At 36.8% G+C, this 18,275-nt stretch overlaps 1 protein-coding gene across 10 annotated transcripts in view; it reads right to left on the bottom strand.

Annotated features, from left to right (window-relative positions):
• The window catches only part of BTBD10 (BTB domain containing 10), a 71,313-nt gene that overhangs the window by 30,525 nt on the left and 22,513 nt on the right, over nucleotides 1-18,275 (bottom strand). For 4 of the 10 annotated variants that reach the window (XM_089311143.1, XM_002708820.6, XM_089311138.1 and 1 more), the window contains exon 2: nucleotides 12,818-12,975. The exons of 4 other annotated variants lie outside the window; for them this stretch is intronic. In XM_089311143.1, coding sequence (XP_089167269.1) covers nucleotides 12,818-12,918 — 101 coding nt within the window. In that variant the 5' untranslated portion in view covers nucleotides 12,919-12,975. Of the gene's footprint in view, nucleotides 1-8,430; nucleotides 8,793-12,817; nucleotides 12,976-18,275 lie in introns of those variants that run through there. 2 more of the 10 variants (XM_089311114.1, XM_008266387.5) reach the window with 2 other exon arrangements.

The raw sequence follows: 18,275 nt of genomic DNA, 5'->3' as shown, positions 1-18,275 counted from the left end.
CCTTGACTATTGCAGCCATCTGGGGGGTGAACCAGCAGATGGAAAATCTCTTTCAGGGCCAGTGCTGTGATGTAGCAGTAAAGCCGTAGCCTCCAACGCAGGCATCCCATATGGGTGGTGGTTGTTGTCTTGGCTGCTCCACATTTGATCCAGGTATAGCTGGTAAAGCAGCTGCCTGGAATGCCAGCATCCCATATGGGCAGCCAGTTAGTGTCCTGGCTTCTCTGTTTCCCATCCAGCTACCACTAATGGCCTGGGGAATGCAGTAGTGGATTACCCAAGTGTTTGGGCCCCTGTTACACACGTGGAAGACCTAGATGAAGATCCTGGCTTTGGTTTGACTTAGTCCTGGCTATTGCTGCCCTCTAGGGAATGAACCAATGGATGGAAGCTTGCTTGCTCTTGTTCTTTCTCTAACACTGCGTTTCAAATAAATAAATAAATTTTAAAAACAAAAACAAGGGGCCAGCACTGTGGCATAGTGGGTAAAGCCACCGCCTGCAGTGCTGGCGTCCCATATGGGCGCCGGTTCAAGTCCCAGCTGCTCCACTTCCGATCCCGCTCTCTGCTTAGCCTGGGAAGGCAGTTGAAGATGGCCCAAGTCCTTGGGCCCCTGTACCCAAGTTGGAGATCTGGAAGAAACTCCTGGCTCCTGGCTTCGGATAAGCACAGTTCCGGCTGTTGCGGCCAATTGGGGAGTGAACCAGTGGATGGAAGACTCTCTCTCTCTCTCTCTCTCTCTCTCTCTCTCTCTCTCTCTGCCTCTTCTCTGTGTAACTCTTTCAAATAAATTAAAAAAAAAACTAAAGATATCTACTCTTATCACTTCTTTTCAATCATGTACTTATGATTCCAGCTAGTGTGATATGGCAAAAAAAAAAAAAAAGACATTGAAAAAATTCAGACGGGTAAAGAAATAAAACCATCTTTATTTGTAGATAACATGATTATATATTGACTCCAGTACAAAAAAGTGATTTGAACTGCTGAGTTACTAAGTTAGTTTACCATGGGTGCAAAATACAAGATCATTATTTTAAAGTCAACTATTTCTATATATTAGAAATAATCTGAATTTGAAGACTTAAAAACAATACCATTTACAATAATATTGAAAAACTCAAATATTTTGATACATCAGAAGACTCAACAGTGTTAGGATGTCAGTTCTCCCAAAATTGATGTATAGATCCAACATAATCACAATCAAAAATCAAGCCAGCTTCCTTTTCAAAAGTGACAAACTAAATCTAAAATTAATACGCAAATGCAAAGGGCTTTAAAGTGCCTACATAACTTTAAGGGGGGAAAATGGGGTTATAAGACTAACACATATGATTTTAAGACTTATTATGAAGCTGCAGTAATGAATACAGCATGCAAGTAGATCAGTGGGCCAGAACAGAAACTCTAGCAAGATCTATACACCTATACATGTACAGACAACTCATTTTCAACCAGAGTTCAGAAACAATTCAAGTAAGAAGAGTTTTTCCATGAAACAGTCCTATAATAAATGCATATACAATGGTTATTTCATTTCCAGCACTCTTAAAACACAAAAATCCTCTGATCAACAGCTCACATCATATACAAAAGTTAACTCAAAATGAATCACAGACATCTAAAATCTAAAACCATGAAACTTCTAGAAATAGAAGGCACAATTTCGAGAGGAATAAACTGATAATTGAATTTCATCAAAATTAGAAAGTTTTGGGGAGGGGCCAGCGCTGTGGCTCACTTGGTTAATCTTCCGCCTTCAGCACCGGCATCCCATATGGGCGCCGGGTTCTAGTCCCGGTTGCTCCTCTTCCAGTCCAGCTCTCTGCTGTGGCCCGGGAGGACAGTGGAGGATGGCCCGAGTGCTTGGGCCCCTGCACCCACATGGGAGACCGGGAGGAAGCACCTGGCTCCTGGCTTTGGATTGGCTGCAGCGCTGGCCGTGGCGGCCATTTGGGGAGTGAACCAACGGAAGGAAAACCTTTCTCTCTGTCTCTCTCTCTCTCTCTCCAACTCTACCTGTCAAATAAATTAAAAAAAAAAAAAAAGTTTTGCACTTCAAAAACACTTTTAAGGGGCCGGTGCCGTGGCTCACTCGGTTAATCTTCCACCTGCGGCACCAGCATCCCATATTAGCGCCGGGTTCTAGTCCCGGTTGCTCCTCTTCCAGTCCAGCTCTCTGCTGTGGCCCAGGAGGTCAGTGGAGGATGGCCCAGGTGCTTGGGCCCCTGCACCCGCATGGGAGACCAGGAAAAAGCACTTGGTTCCTGGCTTCAGATCAGCAGCACTGCTGGCCCTAGCAGCCATTTGGGGAGTGAACCAATGGAAGGGAGACCTTTCTCTTTGTCTCTCTCTCTCACTGTCTATATCTCTACCTGTCAAATAAAAAAAACACTTTTTAAGGGGCAGGAATTGTAGTACAGAGAGTTAAGCTGTCACTTGGGATGCCAACTCACACATCAGAGTGCCAGGGTCTGAGTCCTGCCTCAGCTTCTGAACCAGCTTCCCATTAATATACACCCTGGGTGACAACAGACAACAGCTCAAGTATTTGTGTTCCTGACACATGTAGGAGACTCAGGAGGGAGTTTCTAGTTCCTGGCTTCAGACTGGCCCAACCTTGGCTGGTGTGGATATTTAAGGAATAAGCCAGTGAAGATCTCTTTCAAATAAATAAAAATAAACATTAAAAAAAAATAGTGCTCAGAGAATGAGGACAACTCACAGAGAAAATATCTGAAATCATATATAATAAAGGATTTGTATGTAAATTATATCAAGAATTCTCAAAATAATGGGCAAAATGTTCATGATACACAGATGGAAAAGATAAATACATATGATGTTAAATATTAGTCATTAAGGAAATGCAAATGAAAAACTATGTTATACCATTATGAATCTATTTGGATGGCTAATTAAAGAGGTTGACCATATCAAGTACTGATGAGGGTGTGTATAAGATGGAACTATCATACCCTTTTGGCAAGAACAGAAAATGGCAAAACTACTTTGGAAATTGTTTTGAAAAAATTTCTTTCTTAAGTTAACCATATACTAGCCATATAATCCAGCCATTCCATTCTGTATTTACTCAGAAGAAATGAAAACATGTCTATTAAAAAGACTTGTACAAAAACATTCTCAGCAGCTTTATTTGTAAAAGCTCAAAACTAAAAACTTAAATGTCCATGAACAAGTGAATGGATAAACAATTTGCAATATATCCATATAACAGACCACTACTCACCAATAAAAAGGATGAACTATTGAGACAAGTCTCAACATGAGTCAACCTCAAAGCACTATGCTGAATGAAAGAAGCCAAACTCTTCAAAAAATTAAATAAAATTTTAGAAAACACAGACTAAAGTGTCGTGTCGGCAAAAAAATAAGAATAAAAAAATAAAAAAGGCTTGTGGGTTGCACTGGCATAAGCTATAGGGACTGGAAGGGAAGGGTTAAAAAGGGCCCCAAGGAAACTTTTTGGTATGATATCCATGCTTATAATCCTGATTGTGGTAAGATTTCAGGAGCATACACAGATACAAACAGTACACCAGAAGTAGCCTTTTGGTCAAAACACAAACTGCTTGAGGCAAGCCTAGCATCCCTAATCCGAAAACATGAAATTCAAAACACTCCAAAGTCTAAACGTTTCTAAGCATAAGTGGAAAATTCTGTAACTGACCTCACACAACCACTGCAATCAAAACACAGGTACACTAAAAATGTTATATAAAATTATCTTCAGGTTATATAAAATTATCTTCAGGTGTATAAGGTGTACAAGAAACAAATGAATTTTATGTTTAGGCATGGATTCCACCCACAAGGTACCTCATTATATATATGTAAACAGTCTCCCAAACTTGGAAAAAAAAAAATCCAAACTGAAACATTTCTGGTTCTAAGTATTTGAGATAAAAGCCACTCAACCTGTATTATTGCTCACGGCAGCTTTCACACTACAGTGGCAAAGTACAGTATTAGAAACAGTGTAGCCCACATAACCAAAAATATTTGCTAACCAACCCTGTAAAGAAAACATTCATTGGCCCCTATATTTTCAATGACTGATGACGTAAGAAATGCTGTCAAGCTTTTGAAACTATTTAACAGCTTTACTAAAAACTTCTCTCATCGTTTCCTTCTTTTGTTCAATTAGCCTTCTATAAACTTTCTGCTCTTCCACTTAATACATAGTCAGTGTACCAAGATACAAAGGCTAATTACACAAGTTCTCAACCATTGTAGGGCTGCTCTCAGAAATATGCTCAAATTTCAACTGAAGTCACTTAAGATCTAGATACTAGCACTCCTGAGAGATAAGTATCCTTAAAGACCAAACTAGCATTTTACTACAAAGTAAAAGTTTTTCAAATGAGAGAAACTGATTTTATGTGAAAAATCAAAAAAAAGCTGTAATTTTTCTTTTTTAAAATTTTCTTTGAGAGGCAGAGATCTCCCATTCATTGTTTCACTCGCCAAAGAGATCTCCCATTCATTATTTCACTCGCCAAATGCCCAGGAAGCAATCAAGCTCTCTTACATTGTGGCAGGAATGAAGTACTTCAGCTATCACTACTGCCCCTTAGGGTCTGCCTTGGCAGGAAGCTGAAGTCAGTAACCTAAACCAAAAATCAAACCCAGGTACTCCAATTGTGGGATGTGGGCTTATTAACTGCTGAGGTAAATGCCCACTTCCCTACTTGCAGAGGTTTCTTTTAAAATGTTTATGATCTTGTTTTTTATTTTTTATTTTTTTAAAGGAAGATGTTGTTAAACAAGCACTTCTTTAAACTGAGGAGACTGAATAGATAGATGTTTCTAATAAATTAGCTGAACTATATGCCATGTACTGTTCTAACTCTGGTGACTATAACTGAAGAAATCCCTGCCCTGAAAATTAAACCAGTCTAGTAAAGAGTAACATAGTTATAAACATATTTGATGTCATATGGTGATAAATGATATGAGGAAAAATAAAGCCGCGTAAGCAGAGCATCACCACTTTGAGTGCTCAAGGTAGAACTCTGAGGGGGGATGTCTGAGCAAAGACCTAAAGAAAGTAAGAAATGAAGCTATGAAATGAAGCTCTCTAAGACCCTGTGGCAAGAGTTATCTTTCAATAGCTTTGTTCTACCTTTGGAAAACTCTTAAGGCAGGTTTTCCTTAACATTTAAGTCTTAAATCTTTTTACTTAACCCTAGTTTAAGGTTTTAAACTAGAAAATTATTTGTTGTAGGGAGGCTGTTCTGTGCACCTTAAGATATCTTAGTACCAATCCTGGCCCCCAAGTATTTACACTCATTAGGTCCCCAGTTGTAATCACCCTGGGCTGAGTACAACTTCCCTAGTTCTACCTGGTAGGATCAGATAAAAGCAGCAACAATGTTAAATCTGAGCATTTACTATATGCCAGACACAATAATATTGAGTACTTTAATTCTCAAAACCATCCCCATTTCACAGCTGAGAACATGGAAGTTTAGAAGCTGAACAACTTGTCTGAAATCATATAGTTAATTCGTAGTGTGTCTAAGACAGGGTTTAACTTCACAGTTCACATTCCTAACCTCAAACAAGTCTGAATCAAACCAAATCTAATTCCTTTGCCAAAGGATGATTCCTCAAATAGGTAATGATATCTCTCATTGCAAGATTCCTTAATATCCATCCAGTGCCACATCAAGATCTTTCTTAAGTTCTTAGTTCCGTAAGCTGACAAGGCATCCAAATTCTTCGCATCCTTCCCCCTGACTATACACACAACCAATAAACAGCACTTCAGTGTGTAGCAGAGCAGTTCTATCTTCTTTTCCATTAACTGAAATGCAAATGGTTTTGGGGGAGGGGCTGCTCTGAGAAAGATGATGACAGCCTAATTGTACTACTGTTTTAAGTCACATTACTGATAAAAACCACCTTTAGGTCTTTTTCAAATGTGATATCGTAAAGTCATGCAACTTTAAGGTAAATTGCTGTTTTTCAGGCCTTACAAAGACTCTGAAAAAGTTCATCTGAATTATTCCAACAATCTAGACTTAAGACATGATTTTGGATCATTCAGTATACATATTTACTATCCTTTCATTAGCCTCACAGAAAAATTTGGCAATTTATTTTTTCCAGATGAGCAAGAAGACAAAGAATAAAGCCACCTCCCAAGATCAATCTGCCTTTGAATAGGGTCATTCAAAATCAAAACTATATTAATCAACATAATCACCTCTTAGCTTACTAGTTCCCTCACCTTAATGTTCAAGTATCCTATCAGTCTATTAACTGAATCAGTGAAAAGTCAAAATTTGTCTGACAAAATGGTTTTAACAAACCCATTCAAGATCATTTTTCATCCTTTTTGTTCAAGTTAGTCATAAATAATTATTTTTATTCATATCCTAAAATCTTATACCTCTTTTGAAATCAGGACTAGAATCTCCCATTTTTAACAGCTATTCTTTTCTCATAAAATCTTCAAAGAAAACGATTATTACCAATAATTTTAAGATGTTGCAAGCAATTCTTTTTATAACTATGTTTCAAATGACCCCCATGACAATTCATTTAATGAAATACATTCTTTACCTCCATACCTAAACTGATTTTTGTGTCCTTCTTAGCAATGTTTGAGTTGTTATTTTTATTGTTGTTGGTGGTGGTTTGTTCTTCCACTTTGATAAACAAGTTTCAAAATAAGAACTAAAATTCTTTTTCTACTACCCTCATTGTCATACATCATTACTATACTTTTCTTGGTTACCTTGGTTGGGTTGTCTTAGCTTTTTTTTAAAGATTCAACTTGTGTGAGCCTTAGTTTTCCTAGTGTTTTTAAAAAGATTTATTTTTTAGACCTTATTATGGCAATCCTATGTACTTTTATTTTAAAAGTAGTAAGCATACTTTTAAAGAGTTCATTTTGTAATCACACTATCATGTGAGTACATGTTTCCTTACCTCCTTTAGATAGGCTTCCTTTCTGGAGAAATTAATGCTATCAAATCATGCTGACCTTTTTCTCTGATCAAGTATCAGAAAAACTCAGGTTGGTGAAATAAATTACAATAAATATATATATACCCACAAAATATAATACTTAACATTATGCTATAGGAGACTATTAAATGACAGAGGATGTTCATAATTTTTTAAAAGAAAATAGATTATATAACAATACATACAGTAATATCTGGAAATTTTTAAGTGCACATGTCTGATTTTATTTGTATGTACCCATAGGAAAAAAATGCTACTGCCAAAATATTTAAAGTATTCTTCCTTCAATAGGATATTTTTTCTATATGCCGTCCTATATTTAATATTTATGCAATGAATATGCATTTTTACAAGAAAACAAGCATTATTATATTAAAATAGCAGAACCAGAGGAAAGTATTCTACAAAGTATGAGATAAAAATGTCTACCTAGAGTTTCTGCTTTTACCACTATTACTATCAGAAGCTTAGAAAAACATTTCTAGACCCCAAACCACAAAAAAGTCAATATAAGATACCACTAATCTAGCTATATAAATAAGTCATGACACTGATCAGGAGAGCCATTCAAACTATTAGAAATTAAATGGGGCAAATCACAGGAGTTTTTTTATATTGCATAGGAACAATGTTATGAACTACTTAAACATAGAAAAATAAAACTAGCTAAAGATGTGTATATACCAAAAGTCCCTACAAAATGAAGGATGGGTAAGGTAGGGGGTAGCAGAGAAGGAGAAAAAATCAGTTAAAATGTTTGGAATTATGCTACAATTTCCTAATAAAGTAAGCAATATCACTTGTTAAGAGTTAACATCTCACAGAAAGAACAATTATCTTTATATAGAAAATTTATCTAGCTGAAAATCAGTTGCACTAATTCAAAAAGTTATCTTTTCTCTGTTTTATTAGCAGTATCTAAATCTATTTGAAATCTGTGTCCTGTAAACCTAGAATGAAAAACCATTTTAATCAATTAGAACTCTATCATTCAAATACATTTAGTTCTGTAAAATACTACTATCTCTAAGTGGTTGAACCAATCCTTAATTCATTCAAAGGTAAAAATATATTCAACTCCTTCTTTAGGAAATTATTTTGATTATTTCATTTCTCTACCTTAAATTTTATTTTCAAGCATATCAAAAATATTATTTCACAATTAGTCTTTCCTTAAATTTATATATATTCACTAAAACAATCCTAAACATACCTCCTCAAATTACATGAAATAAAAAATAAAGCATTAAACCCATGAAAACATACTCCATTTATTTAATTAACTCACCATTAAACTGACAATTATGATCTTTTATATCTAAAAATGTAAATGACTATAATGAAACAAGAGCCAAACACAGCTTTCAATCTATTTCTATATGTACATAATTATAACCCAGAGATATCATGTAATAAATGAATACACACCTTCCTTTAGTACATGCCAAGGTAGACACACAAAAACAAGAAAAAAAATTTGCAATCAGAGTATAAAGGGACTCTGCTCTTTCAAATAATGCAGCACTGAAAGCCAGGTCAGGATCCTTGGGCATTACTAGGAAACTTTAAAATATCTGATATTTCCATTATCTTCAAGATTCCTCTGAACAAACAGAAAATTTCCCAGGCTCCCCTACCTCACCTGTCCAGACTTCTTTTAGCTTTCCTCCCTCTACTGTGTAATAATGCTGTTGCGGTTACTTAGGCTTTAAATGTTCAGAGACACAACCCCCTCTATATATTAATTCAGTTCATTTTCTCACAGACACTGACTCAGCCCTGGGTTGTGCAGCACTGACGTTTCTAACCAAACAGGATCCTGTGAGCTGCGATCAACCCCTTTCTTCATCTCTGAGCAGTGATTGGGTATTGTAATTGATGGACAGGTTGAAGAAAAGGCAGGGGATGAGGGCTTAGAGATATGTAGATATGTTGCCAATGCCATCTGTAAAGCTAATTCTAGCTCTGCCAGCTTGCCAGGTTTTGGAGAACTAGGATGCAGATAACTTTCTTTTCTCCTTTCAATATCTGTGTATCCATTCCGTGCAATAAAGCTTCTCTTTAAAACAAAAGTATTATTTGTAATTTAAGAATTCACTCAAGAACTATTCTCTCAAGCAATCAAACTTTTCCATTTCTAAACTGCTGTGACTATTTAATGACTTAAAAGGGAAACTGGAAAGCTCACACTTCATGCAGTCTCAGAAGAAATGAGCATGCGTACTTCCACGTGGCAATGAAACCTTGCGGCAAAGTCTGATATTGAATGTATGATGTGTTTATCTTTAGTAACTTGAGCAGACTGTATATCTGAGTTTTATACAGTTGTATTCTACCCAATTCAAATATCAAAGAGCTTTTAAAATACTGTCTACCTAGACTCTTCAATGTTGTACAGAAAAGGCACTCTTTTTTAAACAGTAAAATCTTTTCTAATTCATAATTTAAAGAAAAGTTGTCACATTTTAGGCCAAGTATACTTCAACTGAAATGATCTGTAACATCACAGCAAGACACCAAATCCTTCATTATAGTATTAACTATAACTACTCACACTAAGGTCACTAATTTTAAACTATTTTTGTATATGCCTGCAGAGAGATCATGGGCACCCTGAAGTCCACCATCCCAGACCAGTTTCTGTCCATTTTTATATCACAGAATATTATACTTAGAAGCCTACATTAAATAGAAAAAAACCTTAAAACCGTACCTTAAAATTGTATTAATACAATAGAAATCATAAGGCAATGTCCAAACCTTCAATTGTCAATAGTAAGCACAAAAGACAGTTAACTATTATTGTTACTTTCACAATTCAAAAGCTTATTTTTGTCACAGCCACCAAAAAATAGGGGAAAAAATCAAAACTAAAGCCTGAAAAAAATACCAGGCTATTCCAAAATACAAGACAAAACACAACTTGAAACAAGACTTCCATATTATTTGTGAAAACTGAATCAATAAAGAAAAGTATATTTGTTTACATATTGTAAACTTAAATCTCCAATTTCTTTTGAGGTGGCTATTTACCCAGTTTAAAAACTACATTTCTGGGCTGGCATTACAGCATTGCAGGTTAAGTTGTCCCCCATAATGCCAACATCCCATATAAGTGCCAGTTTGAGTTCTGGCTGTTCCATTTCTCATTCAGCTCCCCGCTAATGCACCTGAGAAGGCTACAGAATATGGTCCTAGTATGTGAGGACTGGATGGAGTTTCAGGCTCCTGGCTTCGACCTGGCCCAGCCCTGAACTTTGCGGCCATTTGGGGAGTGAACCAGCAGAGGGAAAATCTTGGGTCTGTCTCCCTTTGTCACTCTGCCTTTCAAATAAATAAATAAAGTTTAAAAACAAAAAACTCCTACATTTCTTAGTCTTCCTGACCTAGGGATGGCCATATGACATGGTTCTAGCTAATGATTTATTAGTAGATACCTGCTGGGAATTACTGAAAAATTTAATTTCCTTTTATAAATGAAAACCTATCTCATCGTCTCTTTCTCCTTTTTCCTTCCTTCTTGTCTAAAGGGTCAACATGATGGCTGGAACTATAGTATCCACCTTGTGATTATGAGGGAAAAGTCAAGAAAATAATTTTTCACCCCAACATACTTAAGCCACTAAAGACTCATCAGTCACTGCCCACCTCTGAACTTCTCACATACAAGAAAAGTAAATTCCTAACTTAAACCAGTGTTTACTCTGGATTACTTTTACTCAAGCATCCTGAAATAAAATGCAGAATATTCACAAAGTAGGTAAGGCACACATGAAACAAAATTCAGCTGCAAGTAACAAGGATTCACTATACCTATTTTTTTCAAATTATTTAGAATTTGAAAGGAAGAGAGAAATTTGTTTATAAATCTCAGCTCTGCCATTTACAATATGGATGGCCTTGGGTAAGTATATTAACCTTCATTTTTTTCATCTGACACATGGGGACAGTAATACTATCCAGAGCTCTATCTCCAGATTCAGCCAAGGTAATCTACTAAAGGTCCCTGTCAGTAGTGTCCTTCACCTATCCAAATACTCTCATCATCCAAAGATAAGCTCAAATCTCATTTTTACCTATTCAAGATGATAATGATTTCTTCACTCACTCTTATCTTACAACCCAATACCATACTTCAAGTGCTCTGTAGTCCTTTAACTGTTTCATACATATATGGATAATAAAGTATTCCACATGTACTTTTGACTCTCTCATAAACTGAGGTTCTCAATAGTACTTGCTGATTGTTATTTTTAAAATCTCTCAAGCAATTAATTTACTATCAACCTCAAAACATACTATCTTTAAAAAGTCAAAATGTATTCTTTAAAATATCCTAACTTGTACGTTTCTAAGTACATACAGAAAAGAGGTTTCTAAAAGTAAGCTGTTCTTCCTTGAGCAGAGTTTCCATGAATGAAGATTAAATAAACTCATTCAAAGTACTTCTTGGTCTTTATTTAAAAAAAAATCAATTTATTGATATTTGTTTTCTATTTCACTTTAGGGTTTTTCATTCAAAGAATCCTAAATACTAACACAAGAGACTTAAAAACAAGTCAATAATATTATAGTTATCAAGAACAGCTATGATACTTGTTACTGAAATGAAACAGCAATGAAAAGAATACTGTTGTTTTTATAATATTTTTCCACTGTAAGCACGTAGCTTTCTACAAAGCAAACAATGACTTATTTTCACCCTAGTCACTTCCTCAATACCTAATGCAGTAGTGTACCTCATCAGAACACTATAAAAAACTAGGAAAGATAACATATTTTATCTGGAAAAATATATACAGTAGATATAAATACAATCTCATATAATATGATAAAACCAATAACTCTTTCATCTCAAAAGATAAGAAAATTATCCATGAAATAGAGAAGAACTACAGCCCCACTTGCAGGACACTGAAACACACACACACACACACCTTAATATTAACATTATATATCATCACATTAAAGGTCTATTAAAAAGTTGAATGTCTTGTCAGGAAACTTAAAAATTACTCCAGTCATTCAAATTTTCTACCTATACTAGGAAAGTACATGAACTATTTCTTTAATATTACAAAAAGGATTTCAATATCATGGCATTTTTTTAAGGAAAGTAGTATTTCTTATCAATGATCAGGAGAATTTATATGCAAGTAAGTTATATGTTCAATAATATCCCCTAAGTAATATTCATAAAGCAAAATCCTATATGAAAACATGCTTACATACCTGTAATGTGAGGTTAATGGGCTGTCAATTAACATCTTAGAATATCAGATCACAAAGTGCTGTTCTAAATAAGGTTATTACTCATTAAGTCACCCAGCACAAAATGAAAGCTTAAAAAATCACAGACGTACTGAAACTTCATTGCATGCATCACACTTTAAATGAACCAGTAGTCATTTCAGATACATTAATTTTCCCATGAGGATCAAGATGAGAACACAAAATCACGTAGTTAAAAACATATGGTGGCAAATACTGACAAAAACCCACAATTTATCATATATAATCTACATACACAACGTATATACAGCATGAAAAGACTTCCTTTTAGAAGAGTTTTAAAGAACTAACCTGTCTTTGCTATAGTTTCCAATAAATCAATTACAGAACTTATTTAGAAGTAGAAACAAATATTCAAATAAATTAATTTAAAAAAAGAAATGTTTCTCTAAAAGTTGTTTAAGGATAAATACAAACATTCATAATATTTTGTAAATCAGTCCCTGTCCTCTCACAGGATTTGCCATAATCAAATGCAGTTTTAGCAGAGCTTTGATATGTGAAATACATATTTTCTACCTACCTTGAATGTTTATAAAGTTTACGAGGTCTACTATGCAATTTCCGATCCCAATTCTCTGGATCACTGGAGTTACTGTCATAGGGATGAGGCCGTCCTGCCATCCCACTTCAAGTTTCCTCAAACTACTGCTCTGAAAGCACACTTGTAGCACCCATAACCTACATAAAAGAGTAGTGTTGACCTTTAAATCTATTCCATGCAGAATAAAAGTCATAGAATGTAATACACTTGATTTATTGTGACATATTTTGAAGTGATAAAAAGATTTTAAAATATTAAATGCATAAAATGCCACAAATCAGATGAAAATAAATGCTAGAAACCTTTTCTAGGTACTTTCCATTTGATTTACTATTAAATTTGCTACCTTGGGTAATACTTTAATACTGTGATATTTGTATTTTAGTAAATATATTTAACTGTCACCTAGGTACCTATTTCCAAACATAAAGGTAGGCCTAAAAAGGTTTAAAAAAATTCCATAGTATGATTCTTTTAGATAAAATTTTACAAAGAACACATTTCTTAATTACTAAAAGTCAAGATACTTAATAAAGCATCTACTAAGACCAAATAACAATGGTATCATTTATTTAACCCAGTTAAAGACAACAGCAATTTAATATTGATCAAATATAAATGTATATAAACATCCTGATGTTTGTTTATGATGCAACTACCATGAAAATGTTGTCAGTGTGATTCATACACTAAATGTATTCTTGTGTGAGGCTTATGACTATTTCTACTATAGTCTTATGAAATTATTTTTAAAAACCTCACTTGAACAATAGTTTCACAGGATACCTAAACTTAGCACTTTCAAAGTATACTCACTACCTAATTTAATCTTCACAATCACCTTGGAAGATAAGCATTGTAATCCCCATATATAGAGCATAAAGCAGCCTCACAATTTTAGTAACTTTGTCAAAGGTCACAATGCTGGTAAATGGTAGAATTATAAAGAGCAGCTGGTAAATGGTAGAATTATAAAGAGCAATGAGAATTTTCTATACATGGGCCAGTGTTGTGGAATGGCGGGTTAAGTGGTTGCCTGTGAAGTGAGCATCCCATCCAAGTGCCAGTTCCAATCCTGGCTGCTCCACTACTGATCCAGCTCTCTGCTGATGTACCTGGTGGGGTAAAGGGCCTACCTGTCTGGTAGTGTTTTACCCCCTGTCACTGGCAACTGTTTGGGGCCATTTGGAGAGTGAACCAGCAGATGGAAAATCTCTCCTTCTGTCTCTGTAACTCTGCCTTTTAAATGAACAAATCTTTTTTTTTTTTAAAAGGAGTATTCACTGTATAAAAGTCTTCATCTTGAAAAATGCTCAGGTTACAGTATTTGAAAACAGATCAGATCTTTTAAAGACTGTAAACATCAAAAGAGAAACCAAGTAAAGCCAAACAATTTGAAGTTATATAAATTGAAACATAACCCAGGTTTCCTCCGACCCACTCCTCTTTACTTTTCTATGCTTTTTGGAGCCGTATTTAGTGGAAGGAAGTGAGAGGCAGTAGAACACAAAAGTCAAAGGGAAATCCTAGAGTTGGGAAATATGATACCTTCCTCAGTTTTATATGGTAATCCAGTACAATCTCACAAAGAATGACAAAGATAAACTCATTAAAATTTTGAATCTGTATCCAAATCAGTAGAAGCAGCACTTCCATTTTAGAGAAATAGTTTTGCTGTTTTACAAATTCTTCTCAGTACCTTCTTTCCAAACACAACTGAAAATCTTGGGGCCTGTACTCTGGAGAAGCAGATTAAGCCACTGCCTGCAGTGTCAACATCCCATAAGGGCACCAATTCATGTCCTGGTTGCTCCATTCCAATCCAGTTCCCTGCTAATGTGTCTGGGAAAACAGCTGAAGATGGTTTAAGTCCTTGGGCACCTGCCACCCACATTGGAGATCTGGAGAAGCACCAGGCTCCACCCTGGCCAAGCCCTGGCTGTTGCAAGCATTTAGACTGAACCAGGGGATACAAGATCTCTGTCTATCCTTCTGTTTCCATAACTCTACCTTTCAAATAACTAAATCTTAAGAAAAAAACTTATTTCATACATTAAAATATTCATTTTAAGTACATAGATCAATGAGTGAAAAAAAGTAGAAAAGAGAAAATAGGACTAGTACAATGGCTGATTCAAATATCTAAGTAAATGATACATAGTTTCTTTTCTGAATACTCTAGAAAAGGAAATTATTTTCTTAAGAATCACTGAATTGAGCCGGCGCCGTGGCTCAATAGGCTAATCCTCCACCTTGCGGCGCCGGCACACCGGGTTCTAGACCCGGTGGGGGCGCCGGATTCTGTCCCGGTCGCCCCTCTTCCAGGCCAGCTCTCTGCTATGGCCAGGGAGTGCAGTGGAGGATGGCCCAGGTGCTTGGGCCCTGCACCCCATGGGAGACCAGGAAAAGCACCTGGCTCCTGGCTCCTGCCAGGATCAGCGCGGTGCGCCGGCTGCAGCGGCGGCCATTGGAGGGTGAACCAACGGCAAAGGAAGACCTTTCTCTCTCTGTCTCTCTCTCACTGTCCACTCTGCCTGTCAAAAAAAAAAAAAAAAAAAAAAAGAATCACTGAATTATCAAAAATAAATCAGGTATTAAGAAGTAACAGGCCGGTGCCGTGGCTCAATAGGCTAATAATCCTCCGCCTTGCGGCGCCTGCACACCGGGTTCTAGTCCCGGTCGGGGCGTCGGATTCAGTCCTGGTTGCCCCTCTTCCAGGCCAGCTCTCTGCTGTGGCCCGGGAGTGCAGTGGAGGATGGCCCAAGTCCTTGGGCCCTCCACCCGCATGGGAGACCAAGAGAAGCACCTGGCTCCTGGCTTCGGATCAGCACGGTGCGCCGGCAGCAGCGCGCTGGCCGCGGCGGCCATTGGAGGGTGAACCAACGGAAAAGGAAGACCTTTCTCTCTGTCTCTCTCTCTCTCACTGTCCACTCTGTCAAAAAAAAAATTAAAAAAATAAAAAGAAGTAACAAAAACTATGAAATTATTCTGAACACAGAAATACTTCAATCTCATCTGGGATTTTAAATATAAAAATAAAAATGTCTTTACTACAAAGGAAACTTAAAAATTTATATTATGGCTAGTAGAGAAAAAAATTAATCAGTGGAGTGGGTGTTTGGCATCCACTAAAAGAAAATTTAGATTCAGCAGTGAAGACAGTGATTGGAATGTCTACTCCATATTCCAAATGGAGTTCCAAATGGAATATCGCACTGGGATCAAACACCAGCTCTGTTCTCCATTTCAATTTTCCAGTACTGTGTTTCCTGGGAGGTAGCAGATGATGGCTCAAGTACTTGGGTTCCTGACCAAAGCATGTGGGAAACTCAGACTGAGTTTTTGGCTCCTGGCTTCAGCCTGGCCCAGCCCCGGCTGTAGTGAGCATTTTGGGAGTGAATCAGTGAATAGAAGACCTCCCTCTGTCTCTTTGCCTTAAAAACAAATAAACTTTTGGGCCAGCGCTGTGCCCTAGTATGTTAAGCCTCCACTTGTGGTGTCAGCATCCCATATGGGCACCAGTTCAAGTCCCAGCTGCTCCACTTCCAATACAGCTCTCTGCTATGGCCTGGGAAAACAGTGGAAGATTGTCCAGGTCTTTAAGCCCTGGCACCCGTGTGAGAGACCTGGAAGAAGCTCCTGGCTCCTGCAGATCGGCACAGCTCCAGCTGTTTCAGCCAATAGGGGAGTGAACCAATGGATGGAAGACCTCTCTCTCTCTCTGTCTCTCCTTCTTTCTCTCTGTGTAGCTCTGACTTTCAGATAAATAAATAAATATTTAAAAGAAAAAGAAGAAAAAATCAGAAATACAAAGGAAAAAGTCAGAAAGATACAGTCACCAAGAGACAAACAAATGGTATAAAGAAGAACAGGGAAGGGACCTTGTGGCACAGCGGGTTAAGCACCACCTATAACACTGACATCAGCACATAAGTTTGAGTCTCAGCTGCTCTGCTTCCAATCCAACTCCCTGCTAACACTCCTGGGAAAGCAGTGTAAGATGGCCCCAGGCTTGGGCCCCTGCACCCGCATAGGAGACCTGGAAGAAGCTCCTGACTCCTTGCTTTGGCATGGACCAACCCCGGTCATTGGAATCATTTGGGTAGTGAAACAGCAGATGGAAGATTTCTTTCTCTCTGTCACTCTGTCTCCTGAATAAATAAATCTTAAAAAAAAAAAAATTGTAGGGCAAAGTAAGTAAAGAGGGAAAAGAAAGATCTAAAGACACAGCATTGTTCTATAGAGACAACATTTTCTCCTAATTCTGTAGGTCTTTTAGTAAGCAATTTCAGGAATTAACATTTCTTCGAGGAAATTTATCTTTTCCTTACCCTTAACCATCAGAGATACTCCTCTGAATAGGATAGCCACAGATGTCCACTGATGGAAAGATGTTTCTAAAACATGGAAGGTGATATCCCAAAAAGTAAAACCACAAGAAACAAAGAAAATTTAGATTCAGATTTCCCACCACCATTACAGTGATAGCACTCATCTAGAAGTAGGAAAATACCAATGTTTTCCTAATCCTGTTGAAATTAATAAGCATGTATGTCAAGAAGGCCACAAGAAAGTAAAGAATGTTCATATGAAAGCTATCAAAAATTCAATTAAAAATCATATTCACAGGTCCAGCAGCGTGGCGTAGCAGAGAAAAGCCGCCCGCCTGCAGTGCCAGCATCCCATATGAGCACAGGTTCAAGTCCAGGCTGCTCCCTGCAAATGTGCCTGGGAAAGTAAAAGATGGTCCAAGTACTTGGGACCCTGAACTCACATGAGAGACCCAAAGGAAGCTCCTGGCTCTGGATCAGCCCACCTCTGGCCATCAGGGCCATTTGGGGAGCGAACCAGTGGATGGAAGACCTCCCTGTCTTTCAAATAAATAAATATTTTTTTAAAAAATATGTTCACATTTCATGTCTATAACATTATCTGAGAAATTTCTCCCTGCCTCTCCCTGACAATACTCATAGGAATACAAGCATTAATTCAAGTTGGGATCTTTGGGAAAAGTAAGCCTATGTTTGCCTATACATGCTAGAATATTTTTAAATTTTATTACTAAACTATAATGTAACTATAAATGGCTAAAAGGCACAGGGTATACATCATATGCCATTTTGTACTCAATAGTAACAGAAAAACTAATAATCTCTTTAATTTTAACCACCTTCTGTACCACACTCATAGACATTATATTTGTATGGCTTCATTTATTCATTCAAGCACTTACTGAGTACCTATTACAATATGCCAAGAAATTTGCAAGATACTAAAACAAGTCAGACATTATTCCTCAAAAAATTCATCCTAGAATTGTTTTGAGCCTAAGTATCTTAATCTTTATTCCAGGTTCCTGTTACAGAGGTAAGGATTCAAAGCAGATGCATAAATACAGTACACAAGTGATAGCAGGATTTATTTAAATGAGAGAGAG

The sequence above is a fragment of the Oryctolagus cuniculus genome, chromosome 1, assembly GCF_051225735.1.
Source record: "Oryctolagus cuniculus isolate XC-2025 breed Fujian yellow rabbit chromosome 1, ASM5122573v1, whole genome shotgun sequence".
In the NCBI taxonomy this organism is placed as follows: Eukaryota; Metazoa; Chordata; class Mammalia; order Lagomorpha; family Leporidae; genus Oryctolagus; species Oryctolagus cuniculus.
This window is presented reverse-complemented; position numbering and strand designations above follow the sequence as displayed.